General features: G+C 39.5%; 1 protein-coding gene across 1 annotated transcript in view; it reads left to right on the forward strand.

Annotated features, from left to right (window-relative positions):
• The window catches only part of LOC311091369 (protein NLRC3-like), a 63,138-nt gene extending 40,747 nt beyond the window's left edge, over nt 1-22,391 (forward strand). The window contains exons 8-10 of the mRNA XM_084127298.1: nt 10,529-10,702; nt 19,184-19,357; nt 21,609-22,391. Coding sequence (XP_083983424.1) covers nt 10,529-10,702; nt 19,184-19,357; nt 21,609-21,615 — 355 coding nt within the window. The 3' untranslated portion in view covers nt 21,616-22,391. The remainder of the gene's footprint in view (nt 1-10,528; nt 10,703-19,183; nt 19,358-21,608) is intronic.
• The last annotated feature ends 2,275 nt before the right edge of the window (nt 22,392-24,666 follow it).

Genomic DNA, 24,666 nt, shown 5'->3' on the forward strand with positions numbered 1-24,666 from the left:
ACAGAGAGCCTGTGATCTGATAGACATAGTGTTCGTGGGCACTGAGTAGTGGGCACTTTTACTATGTGGGGGGCGCAATCGACCTGAGTCGATTTTATTTGCGCGAGCCCTGGGTGCAGGGCTGTGCTTATGTGTATGGATGGGCACAGAGGAGTGGGCATCGACACTACACTTATAGCACCATCGGCCGTGGCCGGGACACCAGAAAACACACTCTTTTCGAGACATATCTGGGTAGCCGTAAAAACGGCTTTTGAGTGCAGGCAAGCGGGCACTTGTACAGGCTTGCGCTTTGCAGAGAACGCTGGGACAGCCGCGAAGCTTGGGGCTGAGACAGCGAGGCGCTTGGGTGGGAGGCCGGCCGCAACGGGACTCACACACCTGCGCTTTCCTAGGCGGGCTAGGACTTCTTCGGGACCTCTGGCTTCACTACAATCCTCGGGCGCGGGGCGCCGGGCGCTCGATCGAGAGCGGGGTCTCGAGCTGCGCTGTTGAGGCTGCTGCGAAGAGGGGGCCGAAGGCGGCGGCTGAGGCTGTGCGGTTTGCGGGGTCCGTTTGTCTCGACCCGCTGCGGAACCAGAGCGCTTCGGAAGGAAGTGCTTGAAGGCTTGAGACGCTTTCTGGGCTTCGGTAAATCTCTCTACGAACTCGGAGAGAGAAGAACCAAAGAGGCCAGCGGAAGACAGCGGGGCGTCGAGAAACGCGATGCGCTCGGAATCGGCCATCTCCGTGAGCGTCAGCCATAAGTGCCTCTCAGCGACAGTGGCGGAAGCCATACAGCGTCCCATGGCTTGTGCGGCAGCTTCGGTGGCTCGGAGCGTGAGGTCCGAAGCACTCCTCAAATCCGCAATGCAGACAGCATCAGGTCCAGCCTCGTCCCATTTACGGAGGAGATCACCCTGGAAAATCTGCAATGTAGCCATGGTGTGTAGCGCTGACGCGGCTTGCCCAGCGGCGGAGAATATTCGCGCGAGCAGCGTCGACGTCATGCGGCAGGCTTTTGAAGGCAACACCGGTTTAGTTCGCCGTCCAGCAGAGGGCGGGCACAGATGGGTCGCTATAGCCTGTTCCACTGGCGGCAGAGAGAGGTAGCCTCGTTCATTCGCCTTGTCCAATGAGGAGAATGCAGGCGACACAGATGAGCGTGTACGCGCAGAGTAGGGCGCGTTCCAGGCCTTCGCAACTTCTTCATGTAACTCAGGAAGAAAAGGAGCGGGCTTAGATTCCGGAGAATTGCGCTCACCTGGGAGGAAGCTACCATCGAGCCGGGTGCGAGAGGGGGGCTCCGGTGCAGACCACTCGAGGCCGAGGTTCGCCGCGGCCAAAGCGAGCACTCGCATGAGCTCCGTCTCGATGCTGGCTCTCACTGAGGGCTTTCGGGCAGGAGGCGCGAGGTCCTCAGAGCTCGCCCAATCCTCGCTGCCTGAAGCGAGGAGAGAACAGGAATCCTTTCCCCCGACGCGGCCTCCGAAACAACTTCCTCTGATGACGCGGCGGCGGGCTGCGGGCGCTGAGCATCAGGAAGTGATTCGGGGGAGGTCGGTGAAGCTGGCGGGCGAACCGGCGAGCTTGGTCGGGGTGGAGAGGGTTCCGGGACCCGCTGCGAGCGGCGCTTCTTACGGCGCGGCATTGCGGCGGAGAATGCAGGCTTCGAGAAGGATGCCAGGCGGGTCCTCAGAGCCACCATAGGCAAAAGCTCGCAGTGAGGGCAGCCGCCGTCAGCGAGCGCGAGCGCTGCATGGTCCTCACCGAGGCAGGAAACACAGATGACGTGGTCGTCTCCCCCGGCGAGTGGGGCTCTGCACGAGCCGCAGGATTTAGGCATCTTTAGAAAGACGCCGCTCTTTTAGGGGGTGAGTGCTACGAGAACACTCACACACACACACAAAACAGAGCACAATAAAGGATATGGGCGTCGGAAAGCGCAGCAGGTACGGCTGTAGAAGGCGGCGTAGGCCAGCGGCTTCGAGGGCTCGTCCCGCTGAAGTGCTTGCTTCGGACGACGCTGCTTCCGTGATCCAGCGATGCGTGCGCTTCGCTGAAGAGATTAAAATCAAGTGAGTCAGCCTTCTCGAGCTCCTTTTATAGAGGTAAGCCACGCCCGTCTCGGCGGGAAGTGGCGAGGAGGGCGCGATGCGCCCTCATTGGTCTGATGTTGCATCAGCCTGCGCTCGATAGGCTTATGCAGTTGCCGCAGAGCAGCCAATGAGCAGACAAGCCGTCTTGCTTCAGCTGTCTGCTGCTGCCGCAACGCGTTTTACATATATGAAAAATTAAAGGATAATTTTTGCTTCAGTGTTTCGTGAAAAGAGACTTTTCCCGCAGCGTTTTTCAAACGCAGTACGAGAGAACTCTCGTAAGAGAACTGGATACTGTAGAGATTTTTCTCCAGGTTTAAAATCTACATCATGTCAGTGTCACAGATTATGACATGGAGAAACACTATAGTACATCGATGACACGTCAGTGTCTGTATTATTAATGAGACTGCGTGTTCTTATCCTATGAGAAGACATTTCTCTTGTTAATGACAGCACATGGTGTTTTTCTATGACAGACGCTTCAAACTGTAAAATCACTCAGTAGTTTAGAGAGGCGTTCATGGGTCGCAAGTGTGTGTGTCCATGGTGCAAGAGTTGAGGGTGTTGCAGGTGTTTTTTTTTTTTTTTCATTTGTAATACCTGAAAAAAATATAATACAGATTGTACTTTTAAATTGCCACGCAATAATTTCATAGCGCATCACCGCATAACCAGCGCGCTGTGAGGATAATAAAATATTACATAGAAGGTTACTCCTCCTCATTGAAAACTGTCTAAATCATTTAGGTCGATTACAATGAATTATAGGCATATAATTAATTATTAACAGTCTATAATATGCAGAGCCAGACAGTAACGGAGTACATTTACTTGAGTACAGTACTTAAGTACAATTTTGAGGGATCTGTACTTTACTCGAGTATCATTTTTGGGGAGTACTCATGACTTTACTCAAGTACATTTGAGAGGCAAATATTGTACTCTTTACTCCACTACATTTCTATCCATAACCGTGAGTACCAGTTACTACTTCTAGAAAAAAGAAAAATCTCCGAAACCCTCAATTTGTTGTTTCCCTCTCAAACGTGATTGGATTGTGCAGGCGCCAATAATTGGGACAGCCTATCAGCAATCACCTTCAGCTTTCCGCCAAAGTCAAATCCATGGTCAGATTTAGATAAGAGACGAAACCATGGACGAAACAATGGATGAAGACGCAGCAGGTCCATCCCGGGAATGTGCAAACCCGTGGCCCCACCTCGCCAGACTATTTCAATTTTCTGAACAATTTAATGATAGTTTTCGCTTCAAGTGTTTGCTGTGTTTACCAATGTAAGCACTGTGGCAGTAGTAATGCAATATTTAGAAAATGTACTCTTGTACTCTTGATACTCAAGTACTTTTAAAAACAAGTACTTCAGTACCTTTACTTAAGTAGACATCTGACTGTAGTACTTTTACTTGTACTTGAGTAAAATTTAGCAAGGGGTATCTGTACTTTTACTCAAGTAATGAAGCTGTGTACTCTGTCTGCCTCTGATAATATGTCCGCACACTGCAATAATTCATCAATGAAAATTAAACAGCTTTATTTCAAAAACATTGTTTAACAAATTAATAAAAGAGGCAAAGCGTACATCGCAGGTGGCTTGGAAGACGTGGGTAATGGTTAATCCATTTAGCAACACGAACTGAAGGTAAGCAACAGTAATTTGTTGCTAGTTTGAACTACAGAACTTAAAGATCTCCCTCTTTTCGTTTTTTTTTTTTTTTTTTTTCTGCAGATAAAACTTCTGTTTTCGCGCAGGCACAGTGAGGGGAGAAACACTGAGTTTAGGGCAATCGGTTCATAGCTCTGCTTCAACTGTGCGATATAGTCACAAGGAGCGATCAACATTTTTAGCATGCCAGAAATTCATCCGATTGCCAGTCGGGAGAGGTTTATCGCCTCTCGTTTCCCCCTGTACACTGCACAAACACTGCACGACAAATGACGCACGACAAAGCTGAAAATCATCCCGACCTGAAAAAGAGTCGCACAAGTCAGAATTTGGCTCAAAATCCAAACCAAACCTTTTCTTACTCAAGGTATGCTGGTTCCAAAAACGCGTTCATCTGACTCAGATTGTGTTCATGGTTAACACACCAGACCTTCTCAACTAGAGATGGGAATTGCTAAGAATTTAACGATTCCGATTCCATTATCGATATTGCTTATCGATCCGATTCCTTATTGATTCTCGTATCGATTCTCATTTGGTGAGGGAATAAGTACAAATTTGTTTGTTTGTATTAACTCACTTTAATATCTGATCAGAAGACACAGCACAGAGCACATATACACAAATTATGTGTAGCAACCTCAGAACAAACCTAAAAGTAGGTGAGCTACTTCTCAAAGTAAAGTCCAGGGACCTATAGCCTAGGGCAGTGTTTCTCAACCAGTATGCCATGGCACGCTAGTGTGTGCCTTGAAAGATTATCAAGAAGAGTGCCTTAGGATTAGGAAATTGTTAATTTTCACATTCATTGGTCCAGACAAAAAAATAAATAAAACTGCCATTTATGTGCCATAAAAACTAAAAACACAGACTGAAAACAGTCAAGGAGGAGCTTGTGCCTTTTGGAATATTAACAGTGCTCAATTGGATTCAACCTGAAACAAAATTCAACTGACATAAAAAATACAAAGAAGTCTTCTGTAAAGACCACAACTATCAACTTAGGCAAATTCACAATTTTTGTGCAGAAAAATGACCATGTTTGCCCTCTCAGGAAGGATACGAGATCTTTCTGGACTTAGGGTGTCTCCAGCAGTGGAGAACACTCTTTCAGAAGGGGTGGAGGACGCTTGGACACAGAGATACTTCTCAGCTAGAGCTGACAACACTGGCAATGTGTCACTCTTCTTCCACCACCAGAAACTGGCACTGTCTTTGGTTGGAATGGGAGGAAGGCTTCTATAAAGCTGTATTTCTTGCTCCACTCTCTGGGTGGAAAGCAGCTTGCTGTCCTCTTCTTCGAAAAGTTCCTCTAGGGCTGTCCTCTTTTTCTGCTTTACAGGTGGTGTCTGAAATAATGACATAACCACAAGCTTTAGTTTTAAATGAAATAGTGTAATAATCCCTGCCAGTGCCATCTATCATCATTCATCACAATTAGCTACAATAAACTTACGTAGTCCTCCTCTTCTTCTTCTTCTTCTCTATCCTCTTCTTCTGCCTGCCCCTGGCTCTTGGCTCTGACAGCTTGAGAAGAAATTGACAGTGTAAGAACCACAGAGCAAGAAGAAAAGGTCTCACACAACAGATATATGCTAAAGGCATTGTCAAATTCAAATACCTTCTCAACTGCCTCTGTGTTTGCTGCCACTGCTGATGCCCTGACCCTGTCCCAGATTTCATCCCTGTCCATTTTAGATTTAAATCTGGGATCTAACACAGTGGCTTCCTCCAGGAATGCCTGAATATCATCATCCTTAAGTTTAAAATGGAGGACAAACAACACAAATTTAGAGGAAAATGTGAATGACAATAAATTACCATTAGTGTATATGATTAATTGTCATATAGTAATTCATCATTACATGTCAGTGACTGTACCTGGTAACGTTTGGAAAGATCATTCCAGATGTTCTCCTTGACGCTCCTGACGAATGCAGAGTCGTCTGCCTGCACTGTGTAATGTTTGCGCAGTTTCTGAAGGATGGGCAATATCTGGCCACAGGTTGGACTTTTTTCGCTGGAGACAGCAAGTGTGGATGTGTAGTGCATCCTCATCAGCAGCACAAACTCCTCTGCTTTCCTCAGGTCCTCATTGCCCATTCTGGCCAGTCTGCAACATAAACAAAACAAAAAATATATATTGGCTAAACAACAACATAACCCTTTTAATGGCTTTTAAAGTCGTTTTAATTTTTTTCAAACATTATTTACTTCTCCTTCTCCATGGGCTTTATAAGCCGTTGGTCTATAGTTACACACACACACACACACACACACACACACAAGATTATGAGATTACATTAAACAATGTAATATTACCATTACTTTATAATTTTTTAATTGATCCTAATCTGTTCATTTCTATGTTACAATTTGTATGTCGTAAGCTTGCAATTAAAGTACAGTATTTAAACAGTAGGCCTATTACTACTTACTGAGGAGTTGTTGCTTTTCCTTCAGGACTACTTTAGCCATGTGAGATCTCTTCATCCATACGATCACAGAACGAATCCTTGCTGCCCAGTTGGAAACTGTATTGCAGTTGTACAGCTTCTGAGCTCCAAGGTTAAGTGTGTGCGCAAAACATGGAAACATGATGATATTTAGCGTTTTCACAGCTACATCCATGTTTTCTGCGTTATCAACAGTTGCTGCCACCACCTTCTCTTTCACTCCAAACTCTTCCAGGATCCCCTCAGTCTCCTCGGCCACAGCTATCCCTGTTTGAGCTTTGTACACTACTCTGGTTTGGAGGACTTTTTCTTTACTCTGACCTTCCCTGACATAGTGCAATGTTACGGTGAGGTAGTGGTCTTGACTGAAACTAGTCCATCCATCTGCTGTGATGGCTGCATGTGTGACATGTTTCAGGTCTGTGATCAGATTGCTCTTTTCAACCCCATACCCAGCAGGAATCAAATGATTTGTTAAACTGTCTCTGTTTGGGGCATTGTATTTTGGGTTGAGAGTCTTTATCATCTCGCTACAGAAAATATATGGTAGGACTAGGAATTAATAAAACAGAACTATATTATTCTTCCCTGCCTCTGTAAACGGAGTAGCTAGAGGTGCACGAGAGATACTTGCTGCAGCCTCTGAGCCAGTGTGAGAGCCAGCCTCCGAGCCAGCCAGACTCTGGCCGTTATCATCATCATCTAAATTTGATAGACAATGAAAATGGAGATTATCCGTATAGTAAAAGTTTACACAATGAAATGGCGCTCACAAGTTGCCTGCAGACAAGTTACCTTCGGCATTAATAACAGACGGTGTCCCGTTAGCTCCGCTGCTGCTTGACTCACTTGTGTCGCTAAGTAGTAGTGTATCAAACACGCGACAGTCCTGCAAATGAATCGCATGCTGTGTGGCCAAATGTTTCTGCATATTGGAGGTAGTTCCCCCCTTTGACGAAATGGAACTTTTACAATTGTTGCAAGTGACCGTATTGTCGTCTTTTCGAGTGAAATATATCCAAATTTTAGAGCGCTTCTGCCTCGATGCCATGTTTGCTGCGTTTTGAACCAAAACAACGCAGCGCGTGTGTGACGTCATGACACATTTGCAACGAGCGGAACCGATAAGCGGAATTGTTAAGCAGGCATGCAAACGGTTCCAAGGAATTGATTCATTGGGCACTGGTTCTGAAGAAGAACCGTTTCTCGGTTCCCATCCCTATTCTCAACAGAGCGATGAATTCACGAGTCACCATGGAAACGGACGCTGAGAAGAAGCGCGCCATACTTCTTTCTTCTTTTGTTAAATACTGTTTTACATAGTGCATATCACCACCTATTTTGTGGTTATGCAATAATTTTAAAATCTTTTAATAATCTTTAATCACTTTGAATAACTATATTGTTTGTTTGATGCTAATTATAAGATAAAAAGAAAGATTAATTAAACTAAATACAGTCTGTGCTTGCAAAGATAAAATGGCTCCATAAGTTTATTTTTTAAGTTTAGTCATTTTGATTTTGTCGAAGGTTTAATAGACAGAGGAATTGGAAGAAGATCGTGTGAGTGTTTGAAAGGAGATCACAGTATTTTAAAGATGAATCATGCAGCTCTACTGTCTTATCTCTCTCTCAGCATATGAGTAGCGCGAGGGCTTTCAGTGCATTCAGTCTCACGTCCCTTCCATGCGTCCACTTGAAATGGATATTACAACACTCGTAGATAACGACACATTTCATCCTCTGTTGGAACAAGAGTGGCTAACTTCTGTCAACCTCGTCTATAAGCAAGAACAAAAATAAGCAATTTAATTTGAATCAATATTGATTCTGGAATAAAAAATAATAATTTTAAAATCGTAAACAAAAAAATTGCAATAGTTAGGTGAATCGATTTTTTTCTCCCAGCCGTAACACACACACATGTTCCTTAAAATGTTTACAAATACATTGAGCACACACACACACACACACACACACACACACATACACACACACGTAAAGTTTCCATGTTAATGGGGACTTTCCATAGAAATAATGATTTTTATACTGTACAAACTGTATATTCAATCCCCTAATCCTAACTGATGTATTTTAAAGGTGCTCTAGGTAACTTTTTAACCTTAACTGAACAGCTTCGGAGTTAGTGGAATGGTTATATTACTTATTTCGGGTTGAATGGTGGTGGTTTCGCACCCCCCTGGTGCCCGAGAGCGGAAAAAACTCACTTGCAACTTTGGGCCGGCGGGTCGGCGGCCTCGCCGTCAGGAAGTATCGCGTGATATCAGGTCTCGCGATGTAACGAATTACTTGACGGCACTGCACACGTACACTCCCCCATTCAAGCACCGGCTAGCTATAAGCAAAGGGCAACGATAGATTGAGTTATGGCTGAGCCTGTAAAAAAGAAGCAGAAAGCTAGGAAATCTTTGTCGGAGAACCAACGAAAGAGGAAACGGGAGACTGACCGAGCAAGAAGTCAGACTTGAGTAAATATCGGACCGGCTTTTTCAGAGTGGCGAGAACTGAGAGAAACAGAAGCCTGCAAAACGGATGCTGACCTGGCTGCTGTTGCAAGTATCTTTGGAATAAACTGTGTTTAATATTTAAATTTCAAGTAATTGTGACCTCAGGATGTTTGCTATTGTCTGTAAAGGTTTTTATTATGATCGCTGTCTGTTACGGGCTTACTAGTACGCTAGATACTATAACTTTGACGTTAGCATTGTCATTAGCAAACACGTTTGATTTCTGTAGTTGTTTGGCCGTACCTCTGTCGGTTTTATTTGTGTATCTTGCACTTTTATTTTATGTCATTAAGTCAACGTGTCTGATAATAGGCAATAAACATGTTGCACATATCATGATCGAGCTAGAAAAAACGTTCTGATGTTTTCTTAGACAAGCAAAGGTAAACCGTCATTCTACCAGATGAACTTATAGACCTTGCTAATATAACTTTAGACAAATATTAGCCTCCTATATACAGGTGCTGGTCATATAATTAGAATATCATCAAAAAGTTGATTTATTTCAGTAATTCTGTTAAAAAAGTGAAACTTGTATATTATATAGACTCATTACATGCAAAGTGAGATATCTCAAGCTTTTATTTGTTATAATTTTGATGATTATGGCTTACAGCTTGTGAAAACCACAAAATCAAAATCTCAGAAAATTAGAATATTGCATGAAATCACACAGTAATTACACAGTGATACCATGGTCATTGAACCATGTTTTGGTTCTTTTGGCAGTGTGGGCAGGTGCAAATCCTGCTGGAAAATGAAGGAAGCATGAAGTGCTCTGGAAATGTCCTGGTAGACGGCTGCGTTGACTCTGGATTTAATAAAGCACAGTGGACCAAAGTCCTCTTTTCTGATGAGAGCAAATTTTGCATCTCATTTGGAAACCAAGGTCCCAGAGTCTGGAGGAAGAATGGAGAGGCACACAATCCAAGATGCTTGAAGTCCAGTGTGAAGTTTCCACAGTCTGTGTTGGTTTGGGGAGCCATGTCATCGGCTGGTGTTGGTCCACTGTGCTGTCCACTCAACGCAGCCGTCTACCAGGACATTTCCAGAGCACTTCATGCTTCCTTCAGCAGACAAGCTTTATGGAGATGCTGACTTCATTTTCCAGCAGGATTTGCACCTGCCCACACTGCCAAAATAACCAAAACCTGGTTCAATGACCATGGTATCACTGTGTAATTACTGTGTGATTTCATGTAATATTCTAATTTTCTGAGATGTTGATTTTGTGGTTTTCACAAGCTGTAAGCCATAATCATCAAAATTATAACAAATAAAGGCTTGAAATATCTCACTTTGCATGTAATGAGTCTATATAATATACAAGTTTCACTTTTTGAATGGAATAACTGAAATAAATCAACTTTTTGATGATATTCTAATTATATGACCAGCACCTGTATATATATATATATATATATATATATATGTATATATATATATATATATATATATATATATATATATATATATATATTATGCTCATGCCCACTCTCCCAAAAACAAGCAGTTCCTCTGCTCAGCTGGGTTGCTCGTGGCGAGGGGGGAGGGACAACAGTTCGTTTTTACGACAGTGTGTTTGAAAGCATTTACTACCAGACACTAGGGGGAGCTTCGTAGAGAAAAAACACTCAGACTTGCCTGGTGTCCCTTTAACAACATGAACTAATGAGTATCTGTATACATTTCATATTGACATAATTATGTTGTTATTTTATTTTTTAAGTGTTATGTATATCTTTGGATATAGGCTTAATGTGTGTCATTGTTCTCTACAGGTTTAGTGATTGTGGTGTCACAGATGAAGGTTGTGCTGCTCTGGCTTCAGCTCTGAGATCAAACCCCTCACACCTGAGAGAACTGAGTCTGTCTGTGAATAAGCTAGGAGACTCAGGAATGAAGCTGTTCTCTGCTGTACTGGAGAATCCTCACTGTAAACTGGAGAAACTGTGGTAAGATCATCTCTACCATAAAGACTCATAGTGAATAAGGATTAATATATACAGTAGATAGTTCATACTATATATCCTTTGGCGTAAGCCTCATCTGGAGGTGAGGAATATTACAAAAAAAGTCAAATTCCCTCAGTATTGAATGATCTAATTCACTACTTTCTCAATTGCAATGACAATTAAAGCTGCAAGCAGCATTTAGCGGGGTTCAAGCATTTAGGGTCTTTAAGCACAGAAGGCAGTTTAGTGAGTTGTCTGAGTTTTCGTTTAGGATTTACAGGCTTTTGAGTGTTTTTTGCCATACACATTTTCTAAATGATCCTATTATGGCTACCCAATGGGTAAAGTTTAAGTTTTTTATATAATTATTGATCTAGAGAGTCCAGAGAATTGTACTGCACTGGTATATTTCCGATCGGGTGAAAAACATAGGACTAGTTCGCAAAAGTAGGTTTTTAACATAATCGCAAGTATTTAATGAACAAATTAATTGACAGCAGTAGTTTTTGAGGCAAAGTTGTTCAGTATGAGGAGATCTATCAAATGACATGCATCACGTGATTACAAAGCCGTAAAACCTGTTAGCGTCAACTAGTGGCTGATTTCTTTCAAAATTCTTACAGACCTCTAGGGCCACGAGTCGAACATGCCCACCGAGTTTCGTTCCGATCGGCCTTCGTTAACCTTGTCTAAGAGGTGCACAAACTTTATTGGCCTATGGCGGCATAGACATACATGGCACCTTGGACCAAGACACTGCATGCCAATTTTAAAGTCAATCGAACTAATGGTCAGGTGGTTATAGCCCTTTTCATGTTTTTGTGATGTTATGGCCTGATCTCCATTTTAAATAATTATTTTAAAGGTGCCGTAGAATGCATTGATATATTTAGGGGTTCAAGCACGAAGTGCTGAAACCCTATTGTAATCGTCCTGATTTTTATTATTATTATTTTTCCGCCATAAAACGCATCGTGCAGCCCAAACCGTAAGACCTAGAGACTTGAAACTTTGCCAGATGGTAGTACTATTGCTCGCTACTCAGATACACGGACTCAGCCCAATCGGCCCATAGGTGGCGCTATAGCAATCAAAAGCGCAAAACTGCTCAGAACTCCCAGACCGTAAGGCGTAGCTTCAAGTGTCTTATATCATTGAAATCCAGAGCTTCTGAAGAAAAAAACGTATATCTCCGATTTCATTTCCGCCATGATAGATTTTTCGCCATTTTGAATTTTGTCAAAAACCTACTTTTGCGAACTAGTCCCTGGTTTTTCGCCCGATCGGAACCAAACCAGTGCGGAATTGTTCTCTGGAGTCTGAAGATCAATAATTATCGAAAAAAAGTTGAAATTTCGATTAATGGTCGCTAGGGGGTGCAAAATTAACGTTGTGGGAGGAGCCTATTTTACTAAAATGGCTATAACTCAAGAAGTAATTAAGTAAACTTCACCAAACTTGGTACACATGTGTAAGAGGTCAATCTGAGGTCACAGTAAAAAAATTGCGTCGATTGGCCACATGGTGGCGCTATAAAACAAATAAAAACATATAGACAACTGACCGTTTTTCCGAATGACTTGAAATTTGGTATGCAGTGTCTTGGCCCAAGGGGCCATGTATGTCTAAAAGGATATTGGCGTATCTCAAAAAACATGGCCGCCATTGGCCAATGAGGTTTGAGCACCGTTAACGACGTCCGATCGGAGCGAAACTCGATGGGCATGTTCGGCTCAAGCCCCTAGAGGTCTGTAAGAATTTTGAAAGAAATCGGCCACTAGTTGGCGCTAACGAGTTTTAAGGCTCTGTAATCACGTGGTGTTACACTTATCATCACAAAATGCATATCATCTGATAGATCTGCTCATGCTGAACAACTTTGCCTCAAGAACCATCACTGTCAATCAAACTGTTCATTAAATATTCATGAATATGTTAAAAACCTACTTTTGCGAACTAGTCCCTGGTTTTTCGCCCGATCAGAACCAGACCAGTCTAGGACAATTCTCTGGACTCTCTAGATCAATAATTATCGAAAAAAAGTTGAACTTTTGCATTTTTCGCATGGGTATAATTGGGTCATAAAGAAAATGGGCGTGGCAAAATGCACTCAGAAGCCTATAAATCCTAAACGAAAACTCAGAACTTCACGAAAATGGGTGAGCATATGTGCCATAACATTCTAAACAAGCATGCAAAATTTCATGTAGATCGGACCATAGGTGGCGCTATAACTGGCAAAAAGTTTTAAAACTACATATTTCCTATGGTAAATTGCCTATATTGGCTGTAAATGGATTTTTCCATCTATAATTTCAGTGGTTAAAAGCTTGTTAAATAAAACGTAATGTCTTAAATGCTTATGTGCTTAAAGGCCTTAAATGCTTGAACCCCGATAAATGCTGCTTGCAGCTTTAATTTAAATTGTTCTCTGATATCTCTGAAACAGAAATGTCTTCAACAGTCAAGTAGTGGATAAAATCAGTAACGTTACTTTCTGCTTGCGGTAGGGGTTGTAATGGAAATATAACATTAGTTGGAACTGCCCCCTTCTTCAGTATCAAACGATGAGCGAAACCTGCTTGATATTGTCCCATGTTAGAAAAACTGTCAGTGGTGAAATGGGCAGAGCAAACTAACAGCTTTGAATTAAAATGGTAAGGTATCCTGTTGTAAAAATCAACCATGCCTGTTGGCAGTTCTCTTTTGTGGGAAGGGAATGAAAAGTTCTGAAATCCGCAGCACAGCCTCGAACATAACATTTATATCCATGATCTGACATTTTCACTATTGTCCTTGCTTGCTTCTTCACAATACCTGCAGAACTTCTGATGATTCGGCTGTGCAGGTCCACGTTAACACTGCCTGGCCTAGAACATGGGCTGGTATATGCAAATTGGGGGGGTATAAATATGAATGATCCCGACTCCAACGTCACAGTCAGTGTTATGCTGTAATTCACTCATTTTTCAGCGGTCTTTTGCAAACAGGAGATTTACACATGAAGGAGGAAACAATGGTGTTTGAGGCTCACGGTGTGTCAGTTCCATGTCCAGAACTCTTACCATTCAACTATGCCAAGATAAATACAGTTTTCAATTGTATGGCACCTTTAAAATAGTTGATTAGTAATATAATGCTTACTTGTAGTCTGAAGTGGCTTTAACAAAAGAAGAAAAATATTCTTAGATGTCTGTTCATTCTAATCATGTACAAATAAAGTAGCACAGTAAGATTACATTTATTTGAATGCATTAGTGGGTGTGTGATTGCGCTGTGTGTGCAGCTTATCAATATTAAAAGTGAAGGTGTAGTTGATATCTTTGTTGATAATATCTGTAGTAATCAGAAAAAAACAATTAAGAAATAAAGAATTAAAATTACAAATAATATTCTGTTAAGATATGAGTTACAATAACATGATTTGCAATAGTAATAATATCAATACTATATGCACAATACACAAAGATTAGACTCTCAGGTCTGTGTCTTTCAAAAACATTAGTATTGCAGCCAATGTGAGTCTGTGGGATTTATAAACAGACAAAATATGATTTGAAATGTTATTTTAATGATTTTATAAAGTTTAAACAATATTTCAAATGGAAACTAACTGGAAAATAATATTTTAGTAAGCAGAATGAAGCAATGAGTGGTCTTCTGGTGGTTAAAATGTAAATGAAAACAATAATACTTAAACAATAATACTTAATACAGTAACCATGCTTCAACACACACATGCAAACACATTTGGTTGTAGATGTAGATATTTTAAATTAAAGATAGGTAACAAAATGATAATTGCAAATCTCCTCCGTATAACACCATTTTCAGATTTCAAATTAATCACTGAGAGGCAGAATTGTTCAAACTGAGAGCTCAGTACAAATGAAGTGATAAACTGACAAAACATGATTGTGTTATAATAGGTGATTTTCATGCAAGCAATTTTATATAGTCTAATAAAAATGTATGCAAAAGCACAGGTAAAAATATTTTTATAAGTAGAATGTCCTGCAGAGGGCAGTAGAAGACCACTAATTGACTCACTTTCATTTGAAAGACTTTTTTATCCACCAGTAAAACAAAGCAGTTTCTCCATGTTCTTTCCATTAAGCATGCTTACACACACAGACACACACAGACACACACACACAAAGACAAATATGTTTTCAATGTTTTTGGGATGTTATTGTGAAAATATCTTTTAATGGTCTAACCATTTTCACATATTTCTTTGTGATCTGTATTATCAGTAATAATAATAATAAATAGCTTTAAGCATTTGCTTGTTGGCCAAAGCTGAAAGCTGATAAAAAGATTAATACTATGTCTAATACTGCTGCTCCCTCTAGTTGACAACAGTGGAATTACAGCCTCCATCTTACAATTTAAGTGAATGAATGGGAATTAGTTTTTTCACTTATATCTCGGGAACCAGATGGCGAAAAATTCTAAACCTCAGAGCATAGATAGTGCTTGAGGAGCCCTGTTGAATGAGACCATCACAGTGTTTTTGGGCGATTGGGGCCTGGAGCTATGACCATTCAAAGGCATGTCTTTTGGAGCAGTTTTCTCTGGAATGCCGAGGGCAAATTACACCACATTTGAATCGAAGCTAGCCAAGGATGGGCCCTTTCCAATGAGCCCTCACACAAGGTTCGGGGTGATCTGGTTCGGGAGTTAAGGCCGTTCAAAGTCGGGGGTCCCGCGGACTAGCGTTCCGTGGGGGGGGCGCGCTCCCGAGGCCCGCGACGCTACGTTTCGATCAAGAGCCCGGAGAGGTCCTTACCATCAAAATTTGAGCGCGCGGCGACTTTCCGTTTTCGAGTTATGAGTGAATTTGTACTGGGGGGGCGTGGCCTAAATGGCGGACAAGGTTTTACTTTCGTTTTCTAAATGTAAAACAATTGTCAATAGTAACACTCCAATAGATGCATTTTGACAAAATGTGATTGTAAATGTTAAAATAATGATTTTATAAAGTATAAATATGAATTATATAACAATATTAGGGAGTAGTATGATGAAATGACAGCAGGGGGCAGTACAATACCACTTATTGGCTTAATATGCCATGTTATATCATTTTTACCTTTTTAACTGTTATAGAGGCAAATTTTGTCCGATCTGTCTGAAATTTTTCATGCTTGTTAAGAGTAACATGTTCTGACTAGATCTGAAAGATATTTAAAAGATATAGGCTTTTGGGGACACTTGGTCAAGGCTACATATTAAAGTGACCCTATTATAGCCATCCAAATGAAGAAGTTATACTTTTTCTGATAATTATTGATCTAGAGAGTCCAGAGAATTGTACTGCACTAGATTTGAATATTATGATTTGAAAATTATAAGATCATAAATGGAAAACACCATTTACAGCCAATACAGGCAATTTACCATAGAATATATATTGTTTTAAAGCTTTTTAACAGTTATAGCGCCACCTATGGTCCAATCTCCATAAAAATTCCCATGCTTCTTTAGCATGTTATGTCACATGTGCTCATCAATTTTTGTAAAGTTCTGAGTTTTTATTTATGATTTATAAACGTTTGAGTGTATTTTGACACGCCCATTTTCTAAATGATCATGTTATAGCCAAACAAAAGCAAAATTTTCTTCTTTTTTTCGATAATTATTGATCTAGAGAGTCCAGAGAATTGCCCTAGACTGGTCTGGTTCCGATCGGGCGAAAAACCTAGGACTAGTTCGCAAAAGTAGGTTTTTAACATGTTCACGAATATTTAATGAACGGTTTGATTGACAGCAATGGTTCTTGAGGCAAAGTTGTTCAGCATGAGTAGATCTATCAAATGATATGCATAATGTGACTATAAGTGTAACACCACGTGATTACAGAGCCATAAAACTCGTTAGCGCCAACTAGTGGCCGATTTCTTTCAAAAATTTTACAGACCTCTAGGGCCATGAGTCGAACATGCCCACCGAGTTTCGTTCCAATCGGCCTCCGTTAACCTTGTCTAATAGGTGCTCGACTTCATTGGCCAATGGCGGCCATGTTTTTTGAGATACGTCAATGTCCTCATAGACATACATGGCACCTTGGACCAAGACACTGCATACCAATTTTCAAGTCAATCAGACTAACAGTCAGGTGGTTATAGCCCTTTTCATGTTTCTTTCATGTTATAGCGCCACCTAGTGTTTAATCGTTGTGATTTTTTTACTGTGACCCCAGATTGAACTCCTACATATGTGTACCAAGTTTGGTGAAGCTATCTCATTTACTTTTTGAGTTATAGCCATTTTAGTAAAATAGGCTCCTCCCACAACGTTCATTTTGAGCCCCCTAGCGACTTTGAATCGAAATATCGACGTTTTTTCGATAATTATTGATCATCAGACTCCAGAGAACATTTCTGCACTGGTTTGGTTCCGATCGGGCGAAAAACCTAGGACTAGTTTGCAAAAGTAGGTTTTTGACAAAATTCAAAATGGCGGAAAAATTTGCATACCGGAAATGAAATCGGAGATATACGTTTTGTTCGCCATGAGGTCTGGATTCCATTGATATAAGACACTTGAGTCTAGGACATACGGTCTAGGAGTTATGACCAGTTTCGCGCGTTTGGTCGCTATAGCGCCACCTATGGGCCAATCGGGGTCATACTCTCTGAACCTTTCCTCGATTTTTGTACTACCATCTGACAAAGTTTCAAGTCTCCAGCACTTACGGTTTGGGCTGCACGATGCGTTTTAGCGGAGAAGAATAATAATAATAATAATAATAAAAATCAGTACAATTACAATAGGTGTTCAGCACTTCGTGCTTGAACCCCTAATTAATTGAATATGGTTGTGTTTAGGCACTAAAACAGTCCAGTATATAGTCAAACTCCTTTTTATGTTGAAATAAAGAGATTTCTGTTTCACCCCACTCCGCCACTGTTCACACTATGTGCCAATAAGTAGTTCATGCAGAGATATTTGGGAATATCTCTGCATGATATGTGTGAGAAGTGGTGTGTGTTTCACCTGAACCAGGACTGTCACCATATCAGATTTATCACTACATGATTACTGTTTATAGCGTTATCTCTTTTAATGTGATAAAAACACACAAAAAAAATAATAATAATTTTGACTATGTATTGGTATGTAATTTACAGTGGTGTAAGGTGCTGGAAAAAGCTTTTAAATGGACCTTAAAAGTGCTTGAAAAGTGCTTGAATTTGACCTTGGAAAAGGTGTACGAACCCTGACAATTATCATGGCCAAAATAACACACAATAACAATATATCACCATATCTATGGAAGTCTTGAAAATAATAATAATAATAATGCTATCAGTCAAATTCATCTTTACTTTGTTTATTTTGTGCTATTTTTGAAAAAGAAGAATCACTCCATCACACACAAAAGGAACAATTACACTTAATACGACCAGTTTGAAATAATGGTAACACTTTATCACAAGTTTACAATAACACAGCGCTTATAAATCATTTGCAAACTATTAGTTTAAAGTTAATGAATAGTATATAATAGTATATAAGCTGTAGTTAATATATTAAGAGACTATATACAAATAGTGAGTTCTTCATTCATTATCACTGTAATTAACAGTGTTATTGTTTAATTAGCTCTTATGTAAAGAGTTAGATAATGCTTTGTTAACAACGTATTAACCATAAATAGTTCTCACTTAAGATTAGGTCACGGAAAATCAGAAAATGTCATTAAGTACATAAAATATACACACTCTCTCTCTCTCTCTCTCTCTCTCTCTCTCTCTCTCTCTATCTCTCTCTCTCACACACACACACACACACTCACTTTCTCACACACTCACTCACACACAGAGACACACACACACACACACACACACACACAGAGAGAGAGAGAGACACACACACACTCACTCTCTCTCTCACACACACACACACACACACACACACTAGGGCTGGGACGATACACAAGACTAGACTAACACTAGACTATGGGGAAAAGTTAAATCATACACTTATACAGACTGTACAGTGTGTATAAGATGAGTCATATTTACAAAAACAATTCATCACATCTTTCTGAGTTTTATTTCAGAAGCACCATACAGTACTACATTCTCTTGAATAAATAATTCAATAACAAATACATTTTTGTCACTTTGTCACATTTTTGTCACTAGTCATTTGCCGCCACCTAATGGCGAAACATTGTAATCGATAAATGCATTATTTTAAGCATCAAGTTTCTATCAAAAGCTGATTTACTCAAAACAGATTTGAATTTTGCGATATGATTTTGTCAAAGGTTTAATAGACAGGCGAATTGGATGAAAATCGCTGTACAAACTGTATGTTCAATCCCCTAATCCTAATTAATGTATTTTAACAATGTGAACTAATGAGGATTTGTATATATTTCATAGTGACAGCATGATGTTATTTATTTTTTTAAGTGTCGTGTTTATCTCTGGATATAGGCATAATGTGTGTCATTGTTCTCTACAGGTTGAGTGATTGTGGTGTCACAGATGAAGGTTGTGCTGCTCTGGCTTCAGCTCTGAGATCAAACCCCTCACACCTGAGAACACTGAATCTATCATATAATAAACTAGGAGACTCAGAAGTGAAGCTGCTGAAGGATCAGAAGGATGATCCACATTATAAACTGGAGAAACTATGGTAAGAATAGTTCTTAACGATTTTCAAATTGCTGTTTTACTCACTGGAAATAAAAGGAAATTGTACCAGGTTCAGTAACACCGTGTGTGTGTGTGTGTGTGTGTGTGTGTGTGTGTGTGTGTGTGTGTGTGTGTGGATATTTTGTTTGAGATTCTTAAATTTAGCTTCATTTTTTGCATGTCTCTGAACTTTAAACTGTGTTTAATATGAGTTTAATTCTTTTTTTATGCAGATTTTTTACATACATAATACAAACAAACATAAAAAATAAATCAGACAAAAATAAAGCAGTAAATCAGACAATTAAGGCACAAAAAACAAACAAACAAACAAACAAACAAAAAAACACATACAGCCAGCACTTACACATTATATAGAAAGGAAAAAGTATAAATATACGTGTCCATTCACTGAACAGATGTCCCAAAAAGTCCACTCACACAGATTGAGTCAAGGAGGCCTGAGCCGGAGGGGAGTGGCAAAGTCTCAGTAAGGATAACTGTCCAAAGTAAAAAAAACAAAAAAAAAAAAAAAAAACCAGTACAATGCATTTAGGTCCCAGTTTGTGGTCTATCCTTCCTGATGTATCCTATGAAAGGGCCCCAGATCTTCTTGAACTTATCTCGAGAGTTAAATCAAATCAAATCAAATCAAATCAAGTATATTTGTATAGCGCTTTTCACAATACAGATTGTATCAAAGCAGCTTCACAGTATTAAATTAAAATAAAATAATACAACAAAGTTTGTTTCTAGTGGAATTTATTGATTGATAGAATAAAATGAAATATCCACAAAATATCCCCAACTGAGCAAGCCAAAGGCAACAGTGACAAGGAACCGAAAAAACTCCATCAAGTGACCTAATGGTGTCCTAAAACTCCATCAGGTGACCTAATGGAGAAAAAAAACCTTGGGAGATATAAAGTTAGACATAGAAAACCGAATTTCTTAAAGGTAAAAACAGGAAACCATATCATTAAGCCACCTCTTGAAGCAAGGAGGGGAAGCTGACTTCCACTCCTTTAGGATAACCCGTTTTGCGATGGTCATACCAAAAATGAGGGCTTGTTGTAAAGCGGATGGAAGAGCCAAAGAACCATTGGAGCAGCCCAGTATCACTAAGAGACAGTCAGGAACCAGTTGTCTATTATAAACAGCACTGTACATACTGAAAATGTCAACCCAGAATCTTGTGAGCTAAGAGCAGGACGAGAAAAGATGCCCAAGAGTTCCATTAGCTGATTTGCATTTATCACAAGTGGGGGAAACAGCAGGAAAAAATTTGTTCAGTCTAGTCTTGGAATAGTGCAACCTATGAACTACTTTAAACTGAATAAGCTGAAGTCGAGCATTAATAGAGCATGATTTTATCCTGTTTAACCCTATCGCTCATAGCTCGTCAGACATAACTTCGCCGGTGTCCTTGATCCACGCCTCTTTAATATGGAGAGAGGGGGTTGCCACATCGAAGAGATTAACAAACCGAGAGATCAAATGTTTATATGAGTTTAATTCTGCTCATAGTGTTGTGACTGATTTGGAAAAAAATATTAATATTCTATTTTATGGAAGTAAAATAATGCCAAATGTTTTTGAAACAAAAAAACCTGTTGAATTGCACTCTACAAAAATAGGCATTGCATTAACCATGCTTGCATTTTCATTCATTGTATTTCTTAGGGCTTGCATTTTTATGGGCTGAAATTCAGCATGGTTGAATATTTAAGCTGTGTATATTTAAATTCAAAACATTTCAAACACATTTTCATTATTAAAAATTAAATAATCCATATTCACCGTTCATATTTCACTTCCAAAATATTCAAACTGTTTAAAAATACAAAATGTTTACAACTACTAATGCAATGCCAAGTAGTGCAATTCAACAGGCTTTTTTGTTTCAAAAACATTTGGCATTATTTTACTTCCATAATTTTTCAGCTTTTCCCCTTTCACTGTCTTTATGTGTGTGATAATCTGAGATTTGGGTTGTTTGTTATTAACTGATATTAAATTTGTAGTGAGTGTAATGATCATTTCTGCTGGTTCTGTATCAGCTGTCCGTTGTGTGAAAGTGACCTTTCATGTGCTTTTGATTTTGTAAAGTGACTTTGAGTATCTGATAGAAGCTATATTATCATGTCTGAGAATGAATTAATATAGATTATCTAGTTAGTTTTCTTATGAAAAGATGTGACAGATGTAATATCTCATACTGTATATGTGACTGTTTGTGTGTTTTACTTTAGTTATTAGATGACAGTCTGATCTTCTGATGATCATCTTATGGTGAATAAGGATCCACTACAGAGACTCACAGTCAACAGAATCAACAGAGACTGAAGATACAGTGACTTCACTGTTATAAATTAAATTTAGATTTCAACGATCTTCTGACAGACCTGATGAGGCGGCAGTGAAACACCTTTTATATCAGAGCAAATTAGCAAATAATGACTTTAATCTCGAAATAGTTTTATTTTTTTTATTATTGCTTGGCCCTAATCTTCTTCAGTAATTAACAGATGTTGTAAACTAAAGCATTGTCAACAAATGAGACCTTATTGTAAAGTGTTACTGAAATATAATTAATAAGTCTCCAGTTTGAGTGTTTTCTAGAGTAATTTAGTGCTGAATGGTACTTTTTAAAAGGTCTGTATGGAGACACACTTTTGTGTAGATATCGTACAGGTTGATTGTGTCTTGCATACATGAAGTTGAGAATGAAAATATAAATAACTATACTTTTAATTTATATAAATTTCTTCAAATACTCCATTGGTGTAGCAGTCAAAACTATCAAAATACACTCATGTCATTCATGTGATTTTTATTCAGTGCTGTAAAAATAAATATTTCAAACATTTTAAAGTCATTCTGAGCACCAGCGTATGAACACACACATACACGCACACTCTCACACACACACTGTAGCTTTAACAAATCGCTGCTCAATTCAAATAACATCCATTATACGTTTAAAAAAAAATCGAATATTCATTTAACTGGTCACATCTCACCTTCACCATCACAAAAAAAAACACACAAAATGATTATAATAAAACTCAAAGGTGACACGTTATAAGAAGGTCTCATTAGTTAATGCATTAACAAACAAGCAATATTTTTTATTTCACATTTGCATTTAGTAACCATTGCTTATGTTAGTTAAAGGCAGGGTCGGCAGTTTTTTTTCTAAAAAATCTTTTTCCAAATTTGTTTAAACTTTCTTTATATACCAATACATAATTAAAATGTAAGTTCTCTGAAAAAGAGAGTATACAAATCGAGTGTCTGTAGTCCTCTCAGGGCGCAATAAACACAGCTACTTATTTCCATTCGGAACGAATTAAATGATTGGCTAGGCGACTGTCACTCTCCCTCGCTACCATGGCTACCACCCCTGGCGCTACAGGAGCCGCCCGCATGCGGGGCACCTGTTTGACTCGAGGAGGGGAAGAGGCACGGATGCTAGGAAGAATCAAAATTATGGCAGAGTGGTCAAAATTCCCAGTACCTGCATATACAGTCAGCGAAGGCAAACCAGGCAAAAAAAGGAACTAGTAAGGTAGAAAGGTAGGCTACTTTTCTCCGGAGTGTAATGTTAGTCCTCATCAGAGCCAACAGTGCTTTCATCGTGGAAGCTCTTACATGCAAAACACCGTTATGAATCTTACACGAAATTCACCTTCATCACAGTGTAACTGATGGTAATGGGAAAACGTATATCAGTGTAACCTGTTTTTAGCTTTGCCTTATGTTACTAGCTCGTTACCGAATCAAACTCAATATATTTTAAACTTTACCAGTATTGATATGCTAGCTTGATAGTGAGTACTAACAGCCATGTTAGTTGTTTATATTCATAATGATAAAGTTAGGTATTTTATTACATGTGATTCTGACATGATTGTCAGAATCACTGCGCTCTGCTCGGCGCTGGTAAACGCGTCCTCCAGCTGAGCGGTCGGCATCGCGCGTTCATGTGTTTTGGGGGCGTGGCTTTGGAAGGAGCCCAGAAGGGAGGGGGTGGAGTGAATGGAAATAAGTAGCTGTGTTTATTGTGCCCTGAGAGGACTACAGACACTCGATTTTTATACTCTCTTTTTCAGAGTACTTACATTTTAATTATGTATTGGTATATAAATAAAGTTTTAAAAAAATTGAATTTTTTTTTTTAGAAAAAAACTGCCGACCCTGCCTTTAATCAAAATGTTCACATTAGTTCATAGAGCTTTAATATTAACAGATACAACTGTTGATCATAGAAATATTAATAAATACAGTGAAAGTATTGTTTGTTTCATGTTATCTAATGAAACCTTATTGTAAAGTGTTATCAGACCATATTACACCAAACAAAAACTGGTTCTTGTAATGTCGAGAATATTAATTTTAAACATGAAAAACATGTAAACATTCAGTCCTACAGGAATTCTGGGTAATATCTGAGGTAGAAGAAGCTGTGGTTCATTACAAACATTTCCAGCACATAATAAAAACATCTTAAAGGTGCTCTAAGTGATGTTGGGTGACGTCACTTCTTGTTGACGTTTAAAGCATTGTCAAACAAAACGGAGGCAAGCTAGACCCTCCCTCCTCCTCATCCGCGCACTAACCCCCCAAACCACACCCCAAATTTTTCTTGTCGGTTATTGGCTGGAACAGTTTGTTATGTTTCGTGGTGCGGGTGAGCCCAGTTTGTTTTTGTTGCCATTTGTGGAGCCTGGGGTGTCTGCAGAGACCGCATTTTTTTACAGTGTGTTCAGGGGACAGGCAGCTAGCGTGGTGAGGAGATGTTTGCTGTATGTGACAAAAAATGTTTTGGCCTAAAAAACACGTGACATCGCTTAGAGCACCTTTAAATGTGATAAAAGTGACAAATACCAATGAAAACAAAGTTTCATCTGCTTGTTTATCTTCATTCATTTGAATCTTAATCACTGATGTGAACAGATTCTGTACGATTTCAAACAAACATCAGAAAACAAACAAACAAAAAAAGAGATCAAAGAGTAAATGTCAAAAACATGTCCAGGTCACATAATATTTTTTAATATTTGTTGTACGGCCTTTATTCCCACTTAAATGAAAAATTGCATACAGTAAAAAAAACTAAAAATGGTCATGAAAATAACGTCAAAATAATTTTCATGTAAAATGCAGTATGTTCTCTCTTTGGGTTTGGGGTTGACCTTTGACCATGTTTTTGGTTTTAGATCTGCCCTTTATTCTGCTCTGGAAACATTTCTCAGCACGTAATAAAACATCTTCATGTGATAAAAGTGACAAATACCAATGAAACCA

The sequence above is a fragment of the Abramis brama genome, assembly GCF_963993115.1.
Source record: "Abramis brama genome assembly, chromosome: 10".
Taxonomy (NCBI): domain Eukaryota; kingdom Metazoa; phylum Chordata; class Actinopteri; order Cypriniformes; family Leuciscidae; genus Abramis; species Abramis brama.